The following is a 25,620-nucleotide window of genomic DNA, read 5'->3' on the forward strand; positions in this document are numbered from 1 at the left end:
TTCTGTGTCCCTGCAAGTAATGAATCGATCAGGTGAGCATATCACTCTGCTCCCACACAGGAAGCAAATCTGTTTACAACCCTTGAATAACTAAATGAAACTCTATGTCAGACAGCACCCTAAGTTTTCCCCAGCACACAATATTAACATCAGAAGACTGAACAGTCAATTGTAGCAGTTGCACTCCATTAAAGGAAAAAAATGTGGAGAGTATGATTGTTTTGTGTTGCAATAATATGCTAACAATGCACACAAGCAAGAAAGTGTCTGGTATAAACAAACATTATTCAAAGGCATGAGGACAAGCAGCAATACTGTGCATCTTACCTCTTAAAGGTCTGATTAAAAATACTTCATCACTGCAGAGAGGTTAACCAGAACCCATCTATTTCAAGTGCTGGACAACTACTGAATTGGAGAACTGATCAAATTTATTTAAAGCATAGTTGCAATCTGCATCTTTAGAAAAAAAGCATTTTAAATTGTTACAGAGCGAGAACCACATGTACATCCAGCTCCAACTTCTGCACTGTATTGATCTGATCTACACTGGACTCAGTTTGCTGAACACCACCTCCTGATGCAGTTGAGCAAACATCCAGGGAAATACACAAAGGCACTAAGCACGTGCCTCCTGTATCATTATTCACCCAGAAATGGACACAGAGGCTTGACTTTGTACAAGGCTTTATATCTGGCACAAACTCAGAGGGGAGAAGGAGAAATTCCAAATTGTTCATCTGTCATAAACCAACTTTAGAATCGTTTGGCAAGGCGTCAGTTCTGAACTTCTTTAATCCTGTGAAAGAGATTAAATACAAAAAAAAAAACAACCAAATTAACCACACAGGATTAGAGAAATCCAGCAATCTCTTGGAAGGTGAAACCCATGCTCAGAAGAGGTGTAACAAACTCAGATTAAGACACCAGTGTGAGGAAAAGTCTACTACAAAGCAAAAGACTCAAAATAACAGATCTTCAGAGGAGGACAATTTGAATTTAGCCTTTGTTTCTACTATCATCCATAGCACTCAACCAAAGAAAAGCAGACTTTGGTACAAAAAAATGTCAATGTTTATTGAACACTTAATAAAGAACTGTATTCTTCAGTGATGGAAAATGAAAACCAAATTAGTGTTGTTCGGTCAAAGCCGTCAACCCAGCTTATTTAGCCCTATTTAAACTTCAACTCAGCTTTCCAGTGTATAAAATAACTCTTCCAAATAAAGGATTTCAACACTCCAAACAATTACAACAACTCAAAACATACTGCAATCTGCTCTGCTAGGCTTACCACTCCTTCCTGTTTTCCCCACCACCTTTTTTTCTGTGCCTACTTGTTCCATTTTCAATTAAATTACAATCCAAACTAATTAAGATAGTAATCACTTTGTGTTCTTGCTAAGCAACAAGAATAAAGAGATCCTCCTCATCCCTAATGGACTTGGGGTAACAAAGGTAAAGTCAAACAGTAACTTGCCACTCCAGAGGTGAAGCTGAATGCTCTCAGATTTATAAAGCAGTACTAAAGATAAGTTGGAATGGAGAAGACATACAAGCAAGCATGAAAGATACAAGGCCTTTCCTCCTCTTGTGAGGCCAACTATTCTTCCAATGAAAGTAAAAGGTGATTGCTGCCCACAGGAATCTTCCAAGACATATAATGCACCCGTCATCGTCTCAGTAACCTCTTATGCAGAAATCCAGAAACCTCATCTTCATCATCTTTCATTTGTCCTCGGCATCAAGCACAACCAGCAGCTTTTAGAAGCTTTCAGCAGGAAGCGCTCGATGACTTTGGTGAAACAGCTTGAGTAAAACACGAACTCATTCCCACTTCCCTCCCAAAGAAAAAAAAAAAAAATCAGATGCGAATCTTTAGATAAGGGCAAAGAAAATCCAGCTCACTAATGAGAGCACTGTTTGAATGTCAGTCTTACAGCCCAGCACGCCTACGGCAGTGACTGAATACGACAGCATTTTCACATTTAAAACAAAATTGTTTCGTAAGTGTGCTTTCCAAAAAAAAAATTATTTGGAAAAATCTCTCTTGCTACATTCTAAGAAACAAAGGCCTGCATGTGTGGACCTCAGCATCTTCCAGTAGATAAAGGAAAGATCAGGGCAAACTGCATTTATTTACCAGTTCCCAAGGATTCTGTGTGCCCTCAGCACCGCTGCAAGACATACAAGTTACTGTTTGGGGATTGATCTAATTTTAGTGTTTATTGCATTTTGTGAACTGCTGTTCTGGGTAGAAGTGATTAATAGAAAGAATTCTATGTATCCTCCTCCAGAAGTTTTCCAGCAGAATAATCAGAATAAGAACAAATGCATTTTCATGATTTTCCATTTTAGTGCATTTCCCCCAATGTAAAATAGTAGAAGTTAACTGCAAAAGTAACATTTCAATCTCTTCTGTAACACCCAGGTAAACACACTTTGGATTACTGCAGTTGTGCAACTTTTTTAAACAACAAAATTACATTTGACATCTAACAAAGCCTTAAATGCAAGAGTATACAACCATTTATCATGACTTGGCAGTATCCAACCCCTATTTTTAAGGAAGGAGATCGATTTTTAAAAGTCAACAGTTAAAACTGCTGTTTATTTTTGGTTGTTGGCACTCAGCTCAGTTCAGCTCCCCTCCCCATCACACAGGCAGGCAGGGCCTGATAGCAGCAGCACTTCTGAGGCTGTTATGCTAGGAAGGGACCCAGCAGCCCAACGTGCCCTGGGGAAGAGAGAGAAGCTCAAGGGCTGCAAAATACCAGGAGGTGAAGATGCCAATAATAAGAAAATATTGGCCAGAAATCAGACAGACGTAAGTTTAGGGGACAGAGGCAATGCAAAAAGCTTAAATCCATTCAAATCTAATTATAGGCATATCCAAAAGATCAAATATTTTCCCACTCAACGACTGAATTTTCTCCCTTTCAATCCTATCCATATATTAGTTCTTTTGACATTCTTTATGCTTTTTCTGGGGATAGCAAATACCATGATTTCCTATCAAGAATACAACCTAGATGCAGTGAAAGAAGCTGAGACATTTTGGTACATAGCTGCCCTCTGTCCACATGAAATTATCATACACATGTACAACATCAGATACTGACCAGAACAACTAGTAAAGCTGTATTTCCTTTGGATTTTTGTCGTATCTCCAGAACTCTCCCTGTCAAGTAATAAACCACATACCCTCCCACATCATCCTTGCCAGCCCAACATTGCCTGTGCTTCATCTTCTCTCACCCCCCCCACTCACTCTCCTCATCCTCTACTTATGAACGTGTGGGCAAAGAAAGCACATGCTCTTCTTGCCACTCTCCAACTAAATTGAGCAAGACAGCTGTCCTTGCATTTTGCTTAAGTGAAAGCAATACGCTTGCTTCTCTCTCTTGCTGCTTTGCTCAAAGCTTCAGAGCTTTAAAAGACCTCCCCAGCTCTCCGGGCTGACCAAGGTAGCCAAGAGGCTGACAAAGGCAGCTACAGCCCAACAAACAGAATAAACTTGATTCCCACAGGAAGCTAGTCCAAAAAGTGAATTTTCCTTCCTTTTTAAACAAAGAAGCTGGCATGACATCCTGGGAAAAAAAATAAAAATAAAAATCTACAATGCAGTCAGTGCAAAAGCCTCAAGACCTGTGCTAGTACAGCATTAAAACCAGAGCTTGCTGCCAGGCAGGCAGAGTGAAAAGAGCAACGTTTCCCCCAGGACTCCCAGGCTTGGCATGAAGCCTCAGCAGCTAGAGCACACGTACACCTGAGGTGTGATTCTCAGCACAGGGCAGGCTCAGAGAGAGCAAGCGTCAGCTCAGGGCAAGAGGAACAAGACCAGTGCTTAAATTTAGAAGTACTGACAAGTAAAAGCTTTGCTCTCATAGGGAATTTTCATGTGCAACAGATCAGCTGTTGGAATATGCTGTGGATATAACAGAAGTCTACTATAAATTTTCTTCTTCAATCATAGTAAAATTCAACAGCTACTTTCACCAAGGAAGGTGGGACATTTTGGCTACTGACTGACATTACTTTGAAAAGGATGCATCACTAACAGTGAACAAATAGAATCTGGAACACAATATCTTCTGAGAAGTGTGAAGAGGTTGGGATGTAGTGTTTTTCCAACATCTAGAGGTTGTACAGAAGCAGACAAGTACACCCTACTGCTGAGCATCATCAGCTGACAGCCTGCAAGAACACCTATGCTTTACCACAAACCACGTGTTGAATCTTTTGTGAAAAGAATTAGAACTACGAAGAAAATGCAGTATGAATCCTTGTAATTAGCACTACATGTATTCTGAATATATTTAGTAAAGGATCTTCTGATATAGCAGCAAAAATTAATATCTGGACAGAGACTGAGTGTGCAAAGAAAAAAGGGGCAAACAGAAACACTAGATAGTAATTGAAGATGAAACGAAATTTGACAGTAAGTTAGGATTTCACAGTGGCATTCCAAACTGCAGTGATATATCAAAATATGTCAGATCAACCCAAAATACATCAATCTTCCTCCAGAAAACATGAAAGACAATTTGCACACCAACAAGAGAAAAGAAACCACGGGATGTTTTAAGAGTCAGGATATTCAGTTTGCCATCTTGTGGCTGATGACTGAAGCTTTGATCTGCAGTTCCCCAGATCACAGAGAGCTCCAGAAAAATCTCATTAGCAAATGAACAATGCAGGCCCCCATTTCTTCATTTACATTTGTTTATCATTTTTATTTCTCAATTATTAATTGAATCAGATACATTAATTACTACAAAAGCAATTCCTACAGCTGGGAGGATTGCTGTCCAAGGGGATTTGTGTGCTTATTTCAAAACGTTTGTTATCTGGAGGAATCCTCCTTCTTAACTTCTTCACTTTTTTTTTTTTATAAACCCACACTATTTCCACATGCTGCTTCTCCAGCAGCAATAAATGTCTGCAGGAGACCAAAGGCAGCCCAAAAGGTGACTGCCACTAAAGCCTTTAGTTCAACCTGTCAAGATCTCATTTCAAAACCAGCATCAGACAGAGCCTCACCAAGATCCCCATGTACACAGCCATATACTTCATCAGTGGATTTCCTACCTCCACAACATCCAGGCAAAAACTCATACGCTGTATGTTTAATCACAAACATTTTAACAACAAAAAACATTCAAAAGTAGAAAGAATAAGAAGTTTCCTTTCTTTCCCTTCTCCCAAGAATGAAAATGTTATCTTCTCCGGTGAACTTTCCAGCTTATGTCACCAGTGTTCATAGCAGTTCTCCTGTTTTAGCCTGCTGTGCACTGAATGACAATTACTCCTTGCTCTGGTTCCACCCAGGCCCAGTGCAAAAACAGAAGAGCTTTATGAGCCCAGCTGGGCAGAGCTCCTTTAGAAATGTATGCAGTGCTCACTTTCCACAAACATCGAACTACAATGACACAAACATTAACAGGACAAAAATAACAGAACATCTCAAAAAAATACAAATAGTTCTCAAACAAAAGCTAACCGAAGGCTTGTCCAAGGAAATAGGTCTTTCCCTACAACCTTTTCAGTTTTTTTCCTGTCTCAAGAGCACACATCCACACATAATCTAACTTGGTCTAAACGCTCATTTATTTCTGCCTTCCCAACAGTTAACTAACCTACTCATTTCTTCATTGTCAAACCATGTAAATAACTTTGCCAGCAGCACATAATTGTAAGAGATACTAAGAGCTTCCTTTCATCTTCCAGCAAACATATATTTAGCTGGTTTCCAAATACCTGCTGCAATTTATTATCCGGGGCTGCTCCTTGCCCACGGCAGTAGCTTTTCTATAATTCAGCAACATGCTAAGCAAGGATCTGACAGTGCACCATGCAGCAGCAGTACATCACTTTCAAATTGTTTCCCGGAACCAATGAGAGTATTTATTTACCTGTTCAAACTACTGCTATATACTAGAATGCTTTTTTGAACCAATGAGCACAAGAACACCCAAAATATTTTTCTTTATCCAGGAATACAGCCAGAGTATCTTTCCAAGGGGCTTTGTGCTCAGTAATCTGTTTTAGCATGCACTCCATTTATTAAATACATTATATGAACTACATCATTCTGAGTCTCGGTGAACTCATAACTCAATCAGAATTTGTTCTGCCTTCCACTTCCAATCACCTTCAAGCCTAAATTTCACTTGGAACATTTGTTTTCACTTTTCATGTGGCCAAATCAACAGACCAGACAGACCCAGTGCTACCATTAGAAATGGAGGCTCTTTCCTTTAATAATATTATCAACCAATCAAGCAAAGACCTGTAAAGCTGATACTGTAAAACACTAACAGCACTACAGAAGACAACCACCCCAGAGTTCTAGCAATTTGACAGTACTGAGAAAAATCCAATGACCAGCATCCCAGAATGTCACAGGAAATAAGAAAACCTTTCTACCAAAAAATGGTTTATGGCTCTGGGTCACTGCCTTTCTCCTGCAGGCACACTGAGTGGTTTTGCCCAGCTTTTAGCTCTTTGAGGTCACCCTCAATACTGTATTTCTTATCTTACAATCCCTATTGACACAAAAATCTCTTTCCACTTTGTACACCGTCTGTCTTCTGCTTCTGCCCTATTAACTCATATCAATATAGCAAAGGGAGCAAAATAAAGCAGCAAAGTCAATACGCATCCATTACAGTTTTGTGCAACTGCTGCAGCGAAGAGGAACAAATAGGTCAAAATTGGACATGGCTCTGGGAGCTGCCTCAGCCACACTTGGCATCCGATGCGACCACAGCTTCACTTTCCTGTGGCTCACACAACAAAGGAAGTGGCTGCACTGGTCAGAAGTTCATCTCCCTAATTAACACAGACCATCCTGATTATTCTCAGCAGAGACCACAAGCTGAAGGAGAAATCGCTCTATCTCCAGTCTGCTTTTGAAAATAAAAGTCACTTGCTGAATACAAGTTGTCTCCATTAAGAAAACTACAAACGGTGGTGTGATTTAACAGACAGTGCCACCTTCTTCCCTATGCTTTTTCTGCCCTTCCCACAACTGCACTTTAACTAAATCTCAAAGTATCTCTGGGAATAAAGAAATGCATCATCACTGAACACTTAACTGGACAGGATGATCTCTTTTCTTCCCCAATCCCTGCAACAATAGGAACACTAGAAATCTGCAATTCATAACAAAGAAGAAAGCATTTATCAGACAGAATAGAAGAGATTAAAGCATTTCTAGCAGTGATTGAATGACCACAGTATCACATTACCTCTGCTCCTGCTGCTACAGAGGAAGTGATTGAGCCCTGGCACAGGGGCTTGCTGCAAGAGGAAGGGGGCAAATCCTCTGCCTAGAATTTTAATCTCCTGCTCCTGGAAGCAGGAAATCATTACCCAGCACAGCAGAGAAATGAATGCTACTTCTCATCCAATGGTCTCCCTGCTGGTAATTTCTATATGAGATATAGTTTATTTCAAAGAGATTGTATAAGGTACTGCAGCTACAAAAAAAAAAGGGGGGGCCCAAAAAAAAAAAAAAAGGAATGAGAAAAAGAGAAAGATGAAATTGTGAATACAAATTAAAGACAAAGAAGAAAAGAGCCTGAATGAAGTCTGTGACTGTGGAGCAGTAAAATACATACATACGAAAACACATTATTTTCGTGCCTTTTATACAAACCTGGGCTTAACTCAAGTCTCATCTCTCCTTTCTAGTTGGGTCTAAGAGAAAAAGGTAAGAATGAGTGCTGGACTGAGTTCCCAGATGGAGAGATGTGACTCCTCTCCAATTCCATGAGTTCTGCTTTGCAGAGCCCACCTTTGCACACAGAGGCATTCCAGAAGCACAGCTGTGTAAGGTAGGAAATGCACCAAACCCCACAGCTGGCTGGACAGGTCACTGCTCAAAATTCAAAACTCACCCAGCACCAGAAAAGGAGGTTCTGACTTCACTTTATCCTCATATCTGCAAGAACAAATTCTCAAAATAGAGGATTATTTTCTAAATAATGTAACTATTTGAAGACAGACCTACGCAGACACATGAGCCTACCATCCTCTATTTCAAAGTAATCTCTAACATAGGAATAGAAATCTTAACAATGCTTAAATGCATAAGAATGTCTGAAATACTATAAAAACATTCAATGTTTTTCCACGTAACAGTATTGTATTTACTTTAAAGCTACATAACACAGGTTGGCTGCCGTTTCCAAAGGTATAACAATATTTTTTCTAAATTACCAGAATCCTGGATGTGGATTTTCATAATCTCAGAACCAATCTGCATAATAAGTTCCTAGCTTTCATATTTATAAAGAAGAACCTTGATAAAACGGCACATTTTGGTTCCCAGAGTGATCAAACAGATGCAATAACACTATTAGAATAAGTGTACAACGTGAACAGAGAACAGTGTTAAATACGACCACTAAACCATTTGCACAAAACTGAAGCAGGCTTTTATTTAATCACAAAGATCAGTGGCAGCCTGTAAAGCCATTACATTTCACACTGAGGCCCGAGGTCTGCAGACAGGATTCTGACACATGAACTGTGCCTTCAAACACACCAGGCTGTAAGCAGTCCCAGGAACGACGGCCCAGAAAAACAGTAAAAGCTTTAATTGCCTATTCATTAACAACTTGCAAAATAATGAAGCGTCAGTTTTAAAACATGTTAACCAACTGCTACTGAAGGCATTGTTTCAGTACTGACAGACTTTTTTCTTGCTCTGTTTTTGTTTTTAAAGCAGCAGCAGCAGCAAACCAAATAGTCCCTGTTCTAATATGGTGAAGGCTCCAAGAAGGGTTGGTCTGTCTCCAGCTCCCCTCTGTGGTTCTGTCTCTGTGCTGAATGCACAGCTTGGTACAGAGTCACTGCTAAGAGATAAAAGTTTGTGGCATCTATTAGCTGAAGTTAAGACTCACAGAAATCATCATAAATGTTTTACAGAAGCATTTAACATCCACTAAGCTGTGATGAAATCAGTGAATTAAACTAACAGGCAACACCATGAGCACCAGTTCTTAAACAGTTTTAACGTCAAGAGGTATTAAATGAAATTCTGACCCATATGGAGATCACAGAGACCAAGCTTTCCCCGCTCTGAGGGAAGTTTCAAAGCCATGTATTCAAGAGTTAAGAGGTGTCAAATACATCCGTGAAACCATACACCAATAACATCTCTCTTCAAGCTATTTTAGTTTTACAATGCAGAGGAGGTAACTGACTGCTTGAAACAGAGGGATGAAATCTTTGAAGTATGGATCACATATCACCACAGGAAAAGTAACCACAATTAATAGAAAGAGCAGAATTGCTCATAATTCCAACGTTTGTAACCCAGCCCTGGTTTGGGCAGAGCCCCTGATTTACTGACACTCACATGCTTCTCCCCTAAGAAAGGCCTTTGCTTCAGAAGTGAGGTAGGAAGGCACAGACAAGCAGTTGTCATCATTTGGCTCCACTAGGAAAAGCAATAAAACCCTCATCAATGGCTTAAAGCTTGCAGGAATAACACTGGCACACACACACACATCTCTCACAGCTCAGAATTCAGTGACAGCTCCTTTACACGTTCCTGGTTACAAATGAGCAGTCAGTTCCAAAGGGTCTCAGCTATTACATATAATATCACACATGTAACTACATATTGCTACATACATAGAATTTGCTGAACCTTTTTAATGAAGCAGCCTCTCTTCTCCCTTCAGATTTGAGCTGATGTCTCAAAGCATAAACCAGCTATTCAGATGAAAGGAAAAGGAGGAATTTTAACAATGAAATTCATTCTCAGCCATGACAGGTTTCTTATTTCTGAACTGTCTTCCTAAGATGATGATCCTGGAGTTTCAGTTTAAGCCTTTCAGTGACTCCCAAGCATCTTCTCTGCACTAAAAACACCTGCAGTGGACACTACCTCTCGTTATTCAGGTTTTATGACCTACTACATTAAAACCAGTTTAAAGGTAATAAAGTCTGCAACATTTACAGCTGAAAAATATAGGAGAACACTAAAACCAGCCAAGCATAAAAATACAGGAGTTTTATTCTCTGCTCACTTCCCAGGGACAATATACACAGAACAGCAAGGACCGCAAATTGAAAAGGAATTTAAATCCATTCAAAATTCAAAGAACCTTTCCTCCTACCAGCTAGGGACTCGAGAGACATTAGCACACACTCTTCCGTGGTGTTTCCTCAGGTTTCCATTCTCACTTCCTAACATTTGTTTATAAAAGCAACGATCTGAAATATTGATGATTTACTCATTTCTTATATCAGGCTCTGCTCAGCTGCGGCTGGTTTTGCTGTAGTGCTTTCTCTCTTCCCTTCACACTCCACCCCTTTTCTGCTGAGGAAGATGGAGTTAGAACATGATTTTCAGGTTGCTCTGTATTTCACCCCATCTTACCTACTCTCTCATTCAGATTATTTGCCATCAAGGCACATGAGGCAAAACAGTAAATTAACAAGGATATAAAACTTAAGTTGTTGTGACAGATTCTTGTCAAGGTGCAAAAACAAAACTGTTCTCACAACTGTTCCTATCCTCTGCTGCTCCTACGTGCACAAAGCATGCAGAAGCCCATGGCAGGGCATCAGTCATCTATCCCAGAGCCATATAACACTGCTGAGTTCTTCCACATCAGGACTCCCACAACTTTCATAATGGGATGCTGTTTCATCAATGGAACACAGAGCTGATGGAAACAAAAAAAAAAGTATCTGCTTCATAACACGTTAACACTAAGCAGAATGACAACATTTGAACAGCCTGTTTGAGGTATAGGCAAAAACATTTTAGGAGCTGCCAATGTTAAGAATAGCACTTTTGGGAAAGCCCTGCACAAGCAGCAACACAGACAGGTTTTAGTAAATTTGAGCACAAGCCTTGTTCATTATCACTTCCACAAGCCAGGACAGATCACTTACTTGCTCAATGCCATACAAGTTTTGTGCTTCAGCTGCTTTGAAGGCACGCTGAGTTTTGAACACTTCTGCAACCCAGTCTTAACAGTGGCTCCTCAGCTCCAATCCCATCCTGGTCCTGTTTCCCTTAAATAGCTGCAGTGCTTTACAAAAGTACCACATCAGACATAATAAGCAGCAACCCATACCCTTGCACACTCAAACAGCACAATAGCAGTTTATCAGGCTTCAGAGAGGATCTCCTCTGGGCCAGGTGGAAACATGCAGCTACTCAAGCAGCCACCTCCTAGAAAAAAAAAGGATTTAAGAAATCCTGTTTTGTCTGCCCTGCCCTACCTCCTTTTCCTCTCTCCAATTTCCTGCACCCCACCTGACCTGCATGTAAGCCTCTCCTGACACAGCCAGGAGCACACAGTTCTATAAATCCCAGAATGAGAATACATAAATGGCTTCTTTATCAGTTTAAGTTAAGAGTAGTGTCTTCCCTCTTAAATAATAAAAACCTTTTTGTAGGCAGGTGGTGATTTGGATGGTTGGTTAGAAAGATTGATGTCTGAACCAAACAAAACGAAGTGGACTGGATACAGTCAGCTTTAATTGTCTCTGCTACAATCAATTTCTGCATTGGGAGGCATAGTTAATAAAGGACACCTCATTTTGGGATTCAAATCCACGAGGCCCCAAGCACTATTCTAAACAGGGCACGTTCCTAGAACATAGGTTAATGTCTTGCAGCAGAGACAATGCTGCTCTTATCTCTATTCAGAGCAGGAACTTTGAAGGACCTTTGGAACTGTGGAAACAAAAAACAAAAAAGTAGCCTGACTGATCAAATGTGGTAGCACCTGCACTGACTCCTTGACTCGATTTAGTTCTTTACTGACATGAGGAACTTCTTTGAGGTCCGTACACACTAACAAAAGATGTCAATCAAAGCCACTCAGTTTATTTTTAAAACATCAAAACCAATGAAATCTGATGACATCTGAGCAGGACTGCTGGGTTTACAAGGAGAAGGACACTAACTTCTGCCAGCCTTAATGACAGCCGCAGCATCCATGAGAGCTGCTCCTATCCTCTCTTTCATTTCTCATTCAAGAGCTGGACTAAAGTCTCCAAGGAGAAAGAAAAACTACTGAAGCTTCAGCCTCTCTCCTGTATTCTATTCAAGAGCAGCTGCATTAATTTAAGGAAGCAGTGAGTTATCTTAAGACAAAGGAAAAAAATTCCAAATTAAAATCTTGCAAGAACCGAGAGATGTCTGCTTTATACTTGCAGGAACATTTGAAACAAGGCTCACATTCTCATTCACAGGTTTGCCACCGAGCCACAAATTTCCCAAGGGATCTGGCATGAATTTCAAGTTTTCTCTGACTTAAAATATTAATGAATACTTGTTCTATAAGTTCAAAAATGTCCCCGTGCCACAATTTATACACAGAACTCCCACCTTCAAGAAGAACTCCTGTAAGACAACCCAATCTAAGTGTTCCTTTTCTGTCAGAGACAGCTCTCCAGCCATTCAGAATAGCCACTGTGCAAAGTTCTTTCAGAAAGCAGCACGTTCTACGCAGTAGAACTGTGTTCTGGTTTGAGGAGATGACTGGAATGCATTTTCTCTATGTAGAAAGGCATTTCCTTTGGAGGCATCTGCAACCCGCGCAAATAAGAGGCTTCCAAAAGGTCACTGGCAATATAAAATGTAATTAGCTCAAAAACATGAAGAATTTTTTAGGCAACACTTTGCCCGTGGTTATCTTACTGCTGCTTTTTTTTTGTTACAACCACAGTTCTTATTATCAGCATTTTTTTTTTCCTTTTGGATATCATCAGGGTGCTGGGGAGGAAGAACAAATGGACTGCTAGAAGAAATTAAGCTATTGTAAAATAGGCCACTTAAAGATTTACCACCATTCTACATAAAGGTAACCAGCAGGTACACTTTAAAATCTACATTTTATTTTTATATATGTGTGTGTCTTATTTAATAAAATAAACAAACCACTTTATTCTGTCCTATTAAGTTTGAGCAGTTATTTAAAACAACAAATTTTGCCACAAAAACCAACAGCCCATCCCACTAGGTATCAATAACTGGACCTTCCCAGCACCAGCACAGCCTGTAGTGCCCACAAGAACCAGAAGCAGAAATACTGCATCTCAGGAAACATGCTTCATTCTAGAACACATTTGAACAAATGAAGTTAAACTCATTCAACAGTCATTGTAACAGCAGGTTCAGACCTGCTGCTGCAGCCGAGTGCCCAGGGGAGATAAGTCAACAATATGATAGAAAAATTTTATTGACAGTATAGAAAAATAATATTTTTGGTTAATATAAAATTGAAGCTCTAGCCCCTTAATTGCAAGTCAGACATATTAGTGCTGAGTCTGTGAATCACAGTATTTATTGGTATAAATAACGATAGGCACTGTATCTGCTTCTAAGCTCCTTCTGCATAGAGGAAGCTCATACTATTAATGTGTTGTCAAAGTGTATATACCTGGTCGTGCATCAGAACAACTTAGAGTGTTTCTCATAGATGCTAACAGCATTTTCTTCACCTCTTCTGACATCCCCTACATCCCACACATGCCCACTACTTTCTCTCTCAAATTGTCTAATCAAGTTAAACTCAGAGCATTTGTTCTCAACCCATATTTAGCTTGAAGGCTTCTGCATCTGTATCAGATCTGAGCGCTGGCCATGTGCCCAAACATCTTTCTTCTAATCTTATCAGTTGGTCTAACAAAAGGTATTACTTCTTCTCCCTACAAACCTTGATTTGCTGGTTCTTCTCTGAATGATGAAAATGCACTCTGATTTCAACCAGCTCCAATTCTTACACCAGTACAAGACTCACAGAATGAAAAACCAAGGCATAAGACCCAGATGAGCAAGTTCACTCAGTAAACTGGGCGAGTAATGCAGCCAGACAGCTTGTGATGCAATTATATCCTTTGTGCCACAGGATTCAGATTCTTTCAGCTGAAGGGGATGCAGGCAGCACTCCTCCATGTTCCCAGTTACACGAGTGACTGCAGTCTTGCTCTTTTAGAAAATGAAGATGCATCATCACAAACAACACATTTGGTTTCCAAGAATCAGTTAACGCACTGCCTGGGTGACAATGTTTGCCTGCACTGTAAGCTGCAGGAAAAGAGGCACTTCTTGCATTTGTCTGATCCATAGATATGCAATACTCTGTCAGTAGACTGATTTCAAAACAACACAAAAATATCATGGTACTTTCTTAAAACATACACTCTATTGGTATAACACACTTCGGACTCTATGCATTGCAAATGTCATAGGCTAGATCTGATAATCCCTTATTTGTACAGCCAGAAAGGGACACATTTTGGTTTATTTCCATAAATATTTCAAAAGCTTTTTCTGGCTGAGAAACAGAAAGCCTCCTCAGTGGTTATTTCACCCACAAGAATTGGATTTCTATTGCTTGGATAAAAGGAAAGTTGGAGGTTTTGTTGTTCTTGTTTTTTTAAACTAATTTCCACATCTTAGCAGTGAGAACATATTTTACAACTTATGAATATGTGAACATTGTTTTAAATATTGAAAATGTGCAGAAAAACAGTACATACATAAAATATGACAGAAAGGAAATTGTATGTTGCTAGAACACCATTCTGTACTCTTATAAAGCCCAGTTCCTAAGCCCAACTATGCAGCCCCTAAAGGGCCCTTTCCAGATGTCAGATCTGGTCCTTCTGGTACGACCAGATTAAGTATTAAAGTATTAAAAATACCTCGAGCCACCACTAAAACTACAGCTGAATCAGATGCCAACTTTTGGTTAAAAATATACAGAGAAGGAACCAGGATGGAACAAGGGTTCCATCTTGGTTAGTAACACCAGAAACCTGTGTTCATCTTTCTTCCCCCTTCCCTTTTTCTCTCCCAGAGACTGCACTACTTTAAGCAGCATTTTTTCCCCCTATTTCTATGGACAAGTCTTGAAAGAAAGAAAACAAAGTAGACTGCTGAATGAATCAGAGGGAGAAGCAGGAAAAAGAACCAACTGAAAACTGGGAGTATCATAGAATCATGGAATGGCCTGGGTTGAAAAAGACCACAGTGCTCATCCAGTTCCAACCCCCTGCTGTGTGCAGGTCGCCAACCAGCAGCCCAGGCTGCCCAGAGCCACATCCAGCCTGGCCTTGAATGCCTGCAGGGATGGGGCATCCACAGCCTCCTTGGGCAACCTGTTCCAATGCCTCACCACCCTCTGGGTGAAAAACTTCTGAATACAGAACACCAGCTCCTTGCATGAGCTTTGATGCAGTGGCCTGCCTTTCCCACTCCACTCCATCTCTCATCTCAGGGAGTGCCACCTTCCTGCACTGAGAAACTGACCATTTCTTCAGCGCAGCACTGCTGTCCCACTGCCACTGAGATTTTTTGCCTCTATGCTGCCCACGTAAGAACTAAACAACCAGTCTGACGTTTGGAATCACAAAGGAAAATAAAGAAATTGGCTTCAACAGGAGGCCCCTGGAGAAAGATGGAGAAACCATCGGTGCCCTGCCCAGCCCAAGCAGCCCTCAGGGACCCCTGTACCACCTAGCAGCAGGCTTTCTGCCATCAGCACAGCTTCCTAGGAAGCCTCACTTCTTTTCCTCGTGCTCAATCCTCCAAACCAACTACTCCCTCCTGAAGCAGCCCAACAACCCGAGCTGCGGTGCGAGGCCCCATCTGAGCTCTCTGGGGAAGAGCTTTTGAGGCAGTCGCATTCACATCGAGCCATGCTGCAGCTTTTTCTTTCCTCCCTTTCCACTCACAACATTTTTTTTTTTTTTTTTTAGCTAATTGGCTCCAGAATTTATAAGGCTGGTGACAGCAGCCCGGCTGCGCAGGCGGAGGGGAGGCAGCGAGCAGCGCAATGCTGCCGGCACCACCTTCTGTTCCACACTCAGTACTGCTGCACCGCTCAGAAAAAAAAAAAATAGGAACCCAAATACGAAGCGCAGCTCAACTCACCACATTTGAAAAGGGGAAAATTAAGCAGACGGAGGGGGGGGAATGCAATTACAGCAGGAAAAAAAAAAAAACCACCCCGCGTTTCACCATTAGCATCACACAATAAGAAGGTTTGTCAGGCACCGGTTTAGCCTACACATGTTCACATCCGTCAGCATTTCCATGATAAATCCTAATTTTCGCCATTGTTGATCACATTGAACTCAAACTTGGTATGCAAGTTTTTAGCACAGATGCTCAAATAAATTATGCACATTAGTCATTTAACTTTCAGAGCAGCAAAAGAAAGCTGCTTTTGGGTGGGGAGGGGGACTGACTGATTTATGACAAGTTTGGGGTTTTTCTTTTTGCCTTCCGCAGCTAAAAAAGACAAGGCGGTTCATTTGTGTTGATTGAACATATCCAACAGCAGGTCTCTTGTACAAGTGATAAAGCTTTGATATTAGGAAAAGTATTTGTAACTGGAACCCACCTCCCCCAGAGTCAGTACAGCACCTCCCCCCTCACCACACAGCACCACAGTCCTCACGTGCCTAAGGACAAACACAGCAATTAAAAAGAAAACACACAATAAAGATCTTCATAATAGCAGTCTGAAGACAACACGCAGTGGTGCTGACATGATCCGGACGTGAAATTGTTAAACAAGCAATCAGCCACAGGGCTGAGCAGATTTCACATGCAGATACAATCAACCACTGAGATATCCCAGCCAAGAAGAGACTCCGACAAAACACTGTTATGTCTGAGAGTATTTGAACAGACCCTACTTCACAGCAGTTAGCAAGATCTACAGAATTCATGTTTACCTATTGCATTAACTGTTTATTTTAGACATTTTTCTGGTCAATAACATGAATTGCTACCTGGACACCTGAGGGAATGTTTAATCAGCATCTCCAGAGGAGCACTAACAAATAAAAGCTTATTCTAGTAATAGAAAGATGCACAAACAACAGGGATGCTAGCATGAACACCAACAGTCAATCACAACCCTGCAACAAGAAAAAAAAAAGAACAGAGTTAATCACTAAAAGCAACCAGAGCACTGAAGAGATGCATTTTGCAGACCCTCCTTCCATGTTCTGGTCTCTAAGAAGCACAGTCAAATCAGAAGCAAGAAACCAAACACTACTTGTTTCTACCAGGTTTGCACAGCACATTCTCCACCGAGCTCCAGGCTGAAAAGATGTAAAATTGTAGCTACATCTGTTCCCTGGAGACTGCTCTTTAGGCTCTCTCTATAGAACTTTCAACAGAACAAGAGAGCAATTCCTTGAGTTCCAGAACTAAAGCTGCCCTGTTTCTTATGGACTTCTCTCTCCAACGGTGAATACCTACTCCAATAGACTTCCCTTTCCCACACCAACTTTTAGTTCCAGGCCCTGATACCTAAAGAATAGCCCCACACTGCAGCAAAAAGATGCCCCTGCTATAGCTGGATAGCTGTTTTCATTAAACTTGTTGGGATTTATTGTTCTGGGGATCTGTACCACATGCCAGACTTGACAGAAGTAGCCACTTCAAAAGAGTAGAGCAGGCACAGAAATGCTCACATACCTTCAGACACGAAACACAGTAATAAGGCACACTGCCTCACTTGCTCAGGAAATTGGACTAAAAAAAACAAACCACAAACAGCAAAGGTCTGGGCAAAATCCCACATTCTTAGAATTAGCAGCAAGAAGTCCATGTCTTGACTAAGTTATTTTGTCTTCCTATTTTCCTGCTAGAGACTCACTATTGGATGAGGGAAGAAAAACCAGGGAAGCTTTGTATCTACTCAATTATCATCACAAATAGCCAGATGTAGCCTGGAAGCTTACTGTGTGAATATGCTTATTTGAAAAGATAGGTCACTCAATAGGACACTATCAACTATTTTCCAGAATAAAAAAATGCATGAAAGATTCACTTTGAGGAGAAGAAAGAGCAATACCCACCAGTCATTTTTTCATAACATTGCTCTAAATGAATGCAGAACCTGCCAGCAGTTAACACTGCCCTGAAGCACTGCAAATAAACATTTGTCTGGTGTTAGATAGACATACATCCCCACGTATAAATCAAGGTGCAGCGTACCATATAGTTGCAATCCCTACCTTGTCCTATATTAGACATTAAGTGCTTCTTTTGATCACAAAATAATTCATAAAGCCTATCAAAAAGCCAGCACTTCTCTTGCTGTCAGATAAAAGACATTTCACTGTAATTAAACTTCTGCCCAACTTTCCAGAAGATTAGGGGAGAAAAGGCTGACAGGCTCCATCTGTATTTGTGACTGATGCTCCATGGGACATCCAAGGAAAGGAGAAGATGGGCAGTGGATTTACAGCACACTTCTGAGCCAGCAGCACTTACGGAGACGGATGGCTCCAATCTTATTATTACTCACTCATTGTCTTTTTTGCTTGGAGAAGAAGTCCCTGCTGCCTCTGCTATAAACATTTTCTGTTCCATTTGCAATCTCTTCGATGGTTTGGGTTTTTATTTCATTTGTAAGCGATAACACATACAGCAGGTTGTTTGGGTAAGTCAACTTTAAGTGATTTATACGAATAGAGGTGTAAACAACCATCTCTCTTAAGAGAACTCTGTGAGCACTTGGAGAAAGAAAATATCATTTCAAACACATTCTAAACATCCCTTTTCACACATAAAACTGGATGTCAAAACTCACGGCTGGCTTTCTGACACCAGGTGACAGGAATAAACTAGCAGCGCTAAGATCCCAGCATCAGGATCAAAGATTTAGTGCTGCTCTCCCTTTCTTCAGGTGCCCTTCATTCTGTTTGAGGCACTGATTCTATGTTGCCTTGAATTTACACAACACCTTGTTGGTCCAGTGTCAGTATTGCACATGGACAAGAGACCATCAGCAAATGTGAAGTTCAGTCTGCTTAATAAAGCCATATGCCCTGTGGGGAATAGCATTACAGGAATGCCCACATGCCATAACCCTTCATTCTAGATCACCTGAAGCACACTGTGAAGCAGCTGAGCTACACATCTGTCTCTAGTTCTATAAGAAAAGAAGGGACCTTACATAGCAACCTGACCCCTTGTGCCATCTTTTCCAAGCCTGTCTTGTTTTCTGAAGTCAAGTTCCTGCTCGTATTTGGCCACATTAGCAATCAACTCCTGTCTCGCTATCAAACACCTCCTTTTATCAAATAGAAACTGAGGACTCCTCATGGGGCAGCGACACAAATAGGATGCAGCAAGTGCTCACCAAACTCACTGAAACGTAGGCAAGATGCTATCACTAGCAATTAAAATGAAGATAGACAACTGCACCGTAAAGACAGAACACTCAGCTTGCGAAGAGCCATACCAGCCCTCCTCTGCCTATGCCAGAGTGCTCCTTGATAACCAGAAACACCACTCAGTTTGCATGCAGCCTCTGTTATTTGGGTTAAATGATCAGCAAGTGAGTCTGCTGACCATTGGTGTCCAGGCATCCCATCCTTTCCCAGGGCAAGTGCCCTCAGGAAAAAAGCAAATAGAATATTCACGATAGTTCAGTCTGCAACATCACTCAAATTTCTTCTAGTGAACATTGAGCTTCGCATGGCAGCAAGAGGTAACCCAGAACTATCTTTGATTCTCTGCTTTAATGTCAGAAATAAACTCAGATGCCAACTTCTGATGATGTTTCCTTCAGTAGCTATCAAATCATTAATTTTAATGGAGAAGTTTAATCAAAGCTTAATATGATAGGCAAAATTCCCTTTGCATATAGCTCTGTACACAAATACCCACCAACTACTTATAAATGAAATACAGAACCATCAGTACTGAAGACAGAACACAAACCAACTCGAAGCTAAAGAAGTTATAGATGAGAAAACAGTAGAAAGCCAAATAACTGCAGGGCTCACTCACTAGAGGGAGTCATGGTCACATATTAAGTTACTGTCAGACGCAGTCCACCCTGCACACGATTATGAAACAAATAAAAGAAAGCCATCAGCTGAATCTGGATGTCATTCAAGGGAAAAGAGAAAATTAGATTTGCTTCCTTAACAAGGTTTTATTTCCAGAGACTCAAGACCTTCTCTTGGGAACTTTCAAATCATTCGTAATGAAAGGTTTTAAAAACTGTATCTTATTGCCTACTTTAAGACAGAATAAGGTATGTGACAGAAGAAAGCTAAAATTGTTAGTTTTGGAAATGACATGCAGAGCATTTCATCAAGAAAATGCTACAATTTTAATTTAAGCAGCTTTACAGCCCATTTCACTTGAAATCAAAAAGTAATCTTAATCATGTTTTTACTTTTAAACTAAATTGGCACAATTACATCCAGCATGAACAGACAGCACCAAAAGGCTGCTTTTTCAACAGATGATTCCCTTTGGCCATTAATAAATTTAGAAAAAACATTGCTCTGACAGGCTGTGAGTAGCAGACTGTGATGGGGGAAGAAAAACAACAACTCAAACATTACCAATGTTCTTCTATTTGATCAATTATGACTTCAGGAGATTTGCTTGGTGCACTTTTAATATATGAAATGCCTTTTTCCCCCCCCTCTAATTATTAGTGATTGTTTTTGCCATCCTTAAAATTCTTTACAGAAATGCAAACACTGCACTCACGGCAGTTTACACTTGGCTAACAATTTTACAACTGACTAAACGCTTTTAAAAGCAGCAGCACACAAAGCTTTTAACACCCAGCTTGAATTCTGCCCATCATTCACAAGGCAGAGACCACAATACGAGCACCTCTCAAACCAAAATCTACCACATATCTCAAGAGACATATATGCAAATACAGACCAAGACAAACAAAAGCACTTGCCCAGAGCTTGATTAAAGTGTTTGCTTTGTATTTAACCATTCACACCAAAGGTGGAGATTCACCATGCTTCTGCTGCTTAGACAAGGCTCTGGCAATGCAAACTGCCCAAGAACCATTTTTTAAAGGTGGAGGTATTGCTTTTAAACAGGAATAGACATCAGGGCAGAAAAAGATGTGCACTGAGGGTGAGAAGTGCTTTCAGGCACATGATGGAATCATGCTAAGAAACGCTATGTAACCCATGCAGTCTGGAAAGTAAAGCTCCAGCAGACAAATTCATTTCCTCCAGGAGATGCTCACTCCCACATCAGTGCAAAGGCTCAGACACTCTCCAGTTTTACATTCATATCCCTGCTCTATAAACCAACTGCTCCTTCTACAGTCCAGCAGCGTTCTGCCACCAAAACTACAAAGTGCTCATCCAATACATCTATACAAACCAGTTCTCTAAGCAGGCAAATTACAGCTCTTACTGCCCCCTCCTACCCCAGGATCTCTGCTTTGCACATTTGTGACATTCTCTTTCCAGACGTGGTGGTCTGGGAAAGATGCTCATCTCCCCTTACAAACACTACAGCTTATAAAATAGAAGTGGATAAACTATTCACCGCATCCTCCCACATTTAGTCTCTTTCATATTGCAAGGATTTACATGAGGAAAAACACTCTTCATCAATATGGGAAAGAGCTTTCCATGCTGTTGTTCTTAAGAGCAGCAGGGAAATCGAGAGAGCCATCCTCACATTCTGAAGTCTTTATCTTCCTTCCACATGCTTTAATATGGCAGCATCTTGCTACCCAACATCCACTACTGGTATCACTTACCTGTTTGTGATGGTAGAGTTCTGCTCTTTCAGCACAAGCTCCCTTTGCTGCAGGGCCACAATTTGCCTTGAGAGATCATCAGGCGTCCTACAAAACAAAACAGACACTTTTAACAGGTCATTGATTGAAAGACTTCATTCCATTTATGATTATGAGAAAGGTCTCACAAAAAGCAGATGAAGAAATCTCACCAAAGCTATCCAGTCCCTTAGGATGACAGGGTTGCATCCTTCTCCCAACATACAAAGCTGGTTTAATTAAAGCCATTAGTGTACGCTATAATTACCATCCAACTCACAGCATCTCAGTGTTCACTTGAACCCATAAACCAACTCTAAAACTGTAAAAATCAAAAAAAACCATACAATTCTCCAAAGCAAGTGGTCAACACAACAAACATTCATACCTTACAAGGAAAGTCTATACAGCAATAATCTGATTTCAGCCTGGGTTCATCGCCTTCTATCTGCAAGAAGCAGATCTGATTCATTTTTTTTTTCCTTAAATAAAGTAGATGTTTTCTTCCCACAATAATTTCTAACAAGAATATATAGAGATGTGGTAAGGATAAATCTGTTGGCATTGATGAGAAAAAAATATATATAAATTATGCTTCCCCTTCCACAGTACCCTCTTTCACCTGCTAAGGTCAACAGAACTTAAAAACAAAACAAGAATATCAACCAGAAAGAAGTGAACTGGGCACGCTTAGTCTGCCAAGAATCTTAAGCAGACCCACGGATTTCAGTGTGGACAGCCTTTGCAGAGTTTAATGCCAAGTCAACAAGGTTCTGAAAAGCATAATTCTAAAGCTCTTGAACTTCACCCAAATATAGCAGATCTATCTGGCAGATAATACCAGGCATCGCTTTTGCAACGTGTTGAGTGCCTCCTCCCAGCAGAAGTGTTTGGTCTCTGCATCAATGAAATAATTGGAGAGATTTTTAAATGGTCAGATAAGTGTATTTGCCTCGGTTCTATGCTCGTGTACTCAGAAATTCATACCATCATGTATTAGGACTCAGAAGTGAAATTAATCCAACAGTAAAATGAGATAGTATTATAAAAGCCACAGATTTCTAGTAATGATGGCTACTGACAGATCTCCAGTTAAAAGAAATCATCCTCATCTGTTAGGCAATTCAAATCAACAATCAGCTTCCAGGCGGAGTTCCAGCAATTGGCAGCTTTAGGCTTATACTTATTTCTGGAGGATGTTTTCCTGGCATTGCAGACTTCAAAAAAAAAAAAAGTGGAGTGGCATGGATATAATAGAAAAAGTCAATAGGCATCGATCTCCTCTAAAGAGTTAACTTTCCATAAAACTAAATTTTGTTGCATGATCAGGAACAGACATCCCTCTCGTGCTCACTGTTACCAAACACCTTCAACCAAGAGGTTTCAAACCTGTTTCTGAAGTCTACTTCCCATCCTGATCAAACACAAGTCAGAAAAACCCAAATTTACTCAGTTCCAAGTAGAGGAATGGCACAATTAAATTAAATCAGATGTGCTTACAATTTGAAGAGAACTGGTCAGCCTTTCAAAGCACCACATACACCATTCAGCCCTGGGAACAGCCCTTATTTCATGAGTTTCTGAAAATAATGCTGCATCCAGATACACCTTTATCCCAGCACACTTTACATTCTGGCCTTGAGGTGTCTGCCCGATGGGCTAACCGTGAATTACTTTTATTAAAGCTCCCTCCCTTCCCCACAAAACAACCTATATCTCAATTTGGACTAAAAAGCCAAGCAGTCTGCTGTAGGAGAATCTGACAGCAGTGCTTACCAACACTACTTGCATCACTACCGCTACTCAAGGGAAGGCTGAAACCCTGCCTTCAGATAGATACATCCAGATCCCCTGTGGGAAAACTGCTTCTTCATGCACTGCCCTCTGCTCTCCCTGCAAGCAGCTTCCCTCTGTGCAATGGTGGAGCCCATGCAACCCCTAAAGCAGGCCTGGCTGGTATCAGCCATGCAAGATCCTGTACAAAACCACACATACAGAACGGCAGGATTCAGGAGCAGCACATTATTAGAACTGAACATTGTGCTATGTAATTAGCAAGACAACACTGAGAACAAGTGACAAAAAATGGTTTTCAAATGAGTGTAGATTACCTGCTGGCTCTAGTTCCATTATTCTGGGAAGCCAGAACTCTCCTCCTCTGTCCCACCACCCCAGCCTGGCACTATGCTTCCTTTGACAATAACATTAAAAAAAAAAAATCAAAACCCAAACAAATGTGAACATTTGAGACTAATTTGGAAACAAGCCTTTTTATTTCGCTCTGAACTTCAAGTCCCCACTGCTATACTTTCTAATTTTCAACACGGAAAATGGCTTCTGCAATATTTTTAGTACTGCACACCATCAGCATTTTACAGACGCTTGCTAGAAAGCTCTGCTGAGCTGTCTTAGTTAAGGACCTATTACCATTTCACAATCAACTGACAGTTATGCACTCAGAATCAGCTGTTGAAGTAACATTAAACCACAACTCAGTAAGCAGATGAAAATGTTTTAGAAAGTAAAAAAACTGATTATATTTTAATTTATAATTTATTAGAACGTCAAGCTCTCATTGCTTCTATAAAGTGCTTCAAAATGCACAGCAAATGAACAGATTTGATTGCAGCTGGATACCTGGCATTAAAATTCAACTATGGAAGTACAAGACTGAAGTAAAACTAAATAGAAAAATTAGCACTTGGGCAATTCCTTTTGGGGGATCAAGTTCTTCTCTGGTTTTTAACTTCAGTTTGTTTGGAACTAAAGGACCAGTAACACGTATTACTCATTTACCTATTTTTGGAAGTCTCTTGAAACACTTCTCTAGTTCCAATTCAACGCAGACATAAGACACTGATTTGTGTCTCAATTAAATTGCATTATACTGAAATGGAACGCCCCCAGATTTTTGGCACAGCATTTCAAATGGATCCACAAATAGCTTTACACTCAAGCACAACTAACTGATGAGGACCAGAGACAGAAGTCTTCAGTAAAGCAACCAAAGAGAACTGGGCAATGAAGGTGAGAGCATAACTGCTCTATCTTCAGTTCAAATCAATGCCTTATTTTTTTAAGCGTCCTCCTTCAAAGTATAAAACCATTTGTGCTTTTCTATGGCGCACATAAAGCACAGGAGGATTTCAAATGCCTCCCCTCCCAAAGAGGGCTCTGTTTTTAAAGAATTTCAGCTGTTTCAAGAGAAAGGCAACAGCCTCTGAAGAACAAACACAGAACAATAACATGACAACAACAGAAGAACTGTGAAAAGGCATTTGAGTTACTTAAATATTTCCGTGTGATTAGAAAGGCTGTGAGATGTCTGTAACAGCCTGCTCCTGTATGTCTGAAGCGAGTCCCCCAACAGCCCTCTCTGCATGCTTGAGCTCTGCAACTGCTCCAACTCCAGCAGCTCAGGTTTACAGGACGGCTGCCCGCTTTTCTCAAGCTTCACCAGCAAGTCCAGCAGCAGCTCAGACCCTTGACTCGTCTTTCAAAAGGTACAGCCACGAACACTGACCACAACATACAGACTTCTCAGAATACAGCAGCAGAGTCCTTCATTTGAACAAACTAATCCAAAGTATTATGAGCAAACTTACTCACAGCATCCCTCTCTCCCCATTACACCTATCACCATCCTGGTAACAGACCTGGGCTTCTCTTCTTTACACTGAAGGAAAACACTGCCACTAAAATCTGGTGTCCACACCTGGAAGTTCTGAGTGATGTTTCACAATCAGCCAACAGCTTCCTCCAGCTCCACTCCAGGCAACTGCATCCTTCCCTCCCATTACCATGCCTACATCCCCCTTCTATTGCCAACTATATTACACTAAACCATACGGCCAGGAATCCACTATACGTGATGGCCACAAAATAATTGCATTCTCAAGTTTCCTGGGTAATTAGGATACACTTAGTGTGCAGTAACACTTGGATTAAAATGCATTGCAGAGCAATCATTTATCTTTATTTGTTTGAATTAAGGCACTAAGAGCTGTCAAAAACAACAAAAGCAAGGTACAATGCATACTGTCCCCCCCAA

General features: G+C 40.7%; 1 protein-coding gene across 2 annotated transcripts in view; it reads right to left on the reverse strand.

The window, feature by feature from the left end:
* The window catches only part of MAD1L1 (mitotic arrest deficient 1 like 1), a 321,728-nt gene that overhangs the window by 264,595 nt on the left and 31,513 nt on the right, over nucleotides 1-25,620 (reverse strand). For both annotated transcript variants that reach the window (XM_085237768.1, XM_085237767.1), the window contains exon 10: nucleotides 21,552-21,638. In XM_085237768.1, coding sequence (XP_085093894.1) covers nucleotides 21,552-21,638 — 87 coding nt within the window. The remainder of the gene's footprint in view (nucleotides 1-21,551; nucleotides 21,639-25,620) is intronic.

Source organism: Meleagris gallopavo, chromosome 16, assembly GCF_905368555.1.
Source record: "Meleagris gallopavo chromosome 16, MGAL_WU_HG_1.1, whole genome shotgun sequence".
Taxonomy (NCBI): domain Eukaryota; kingdom Metazoa; phylum Chordata; class Aves; order Galliformes; family Phasianidae; genus Meleagris; species Meleagris gallopavo.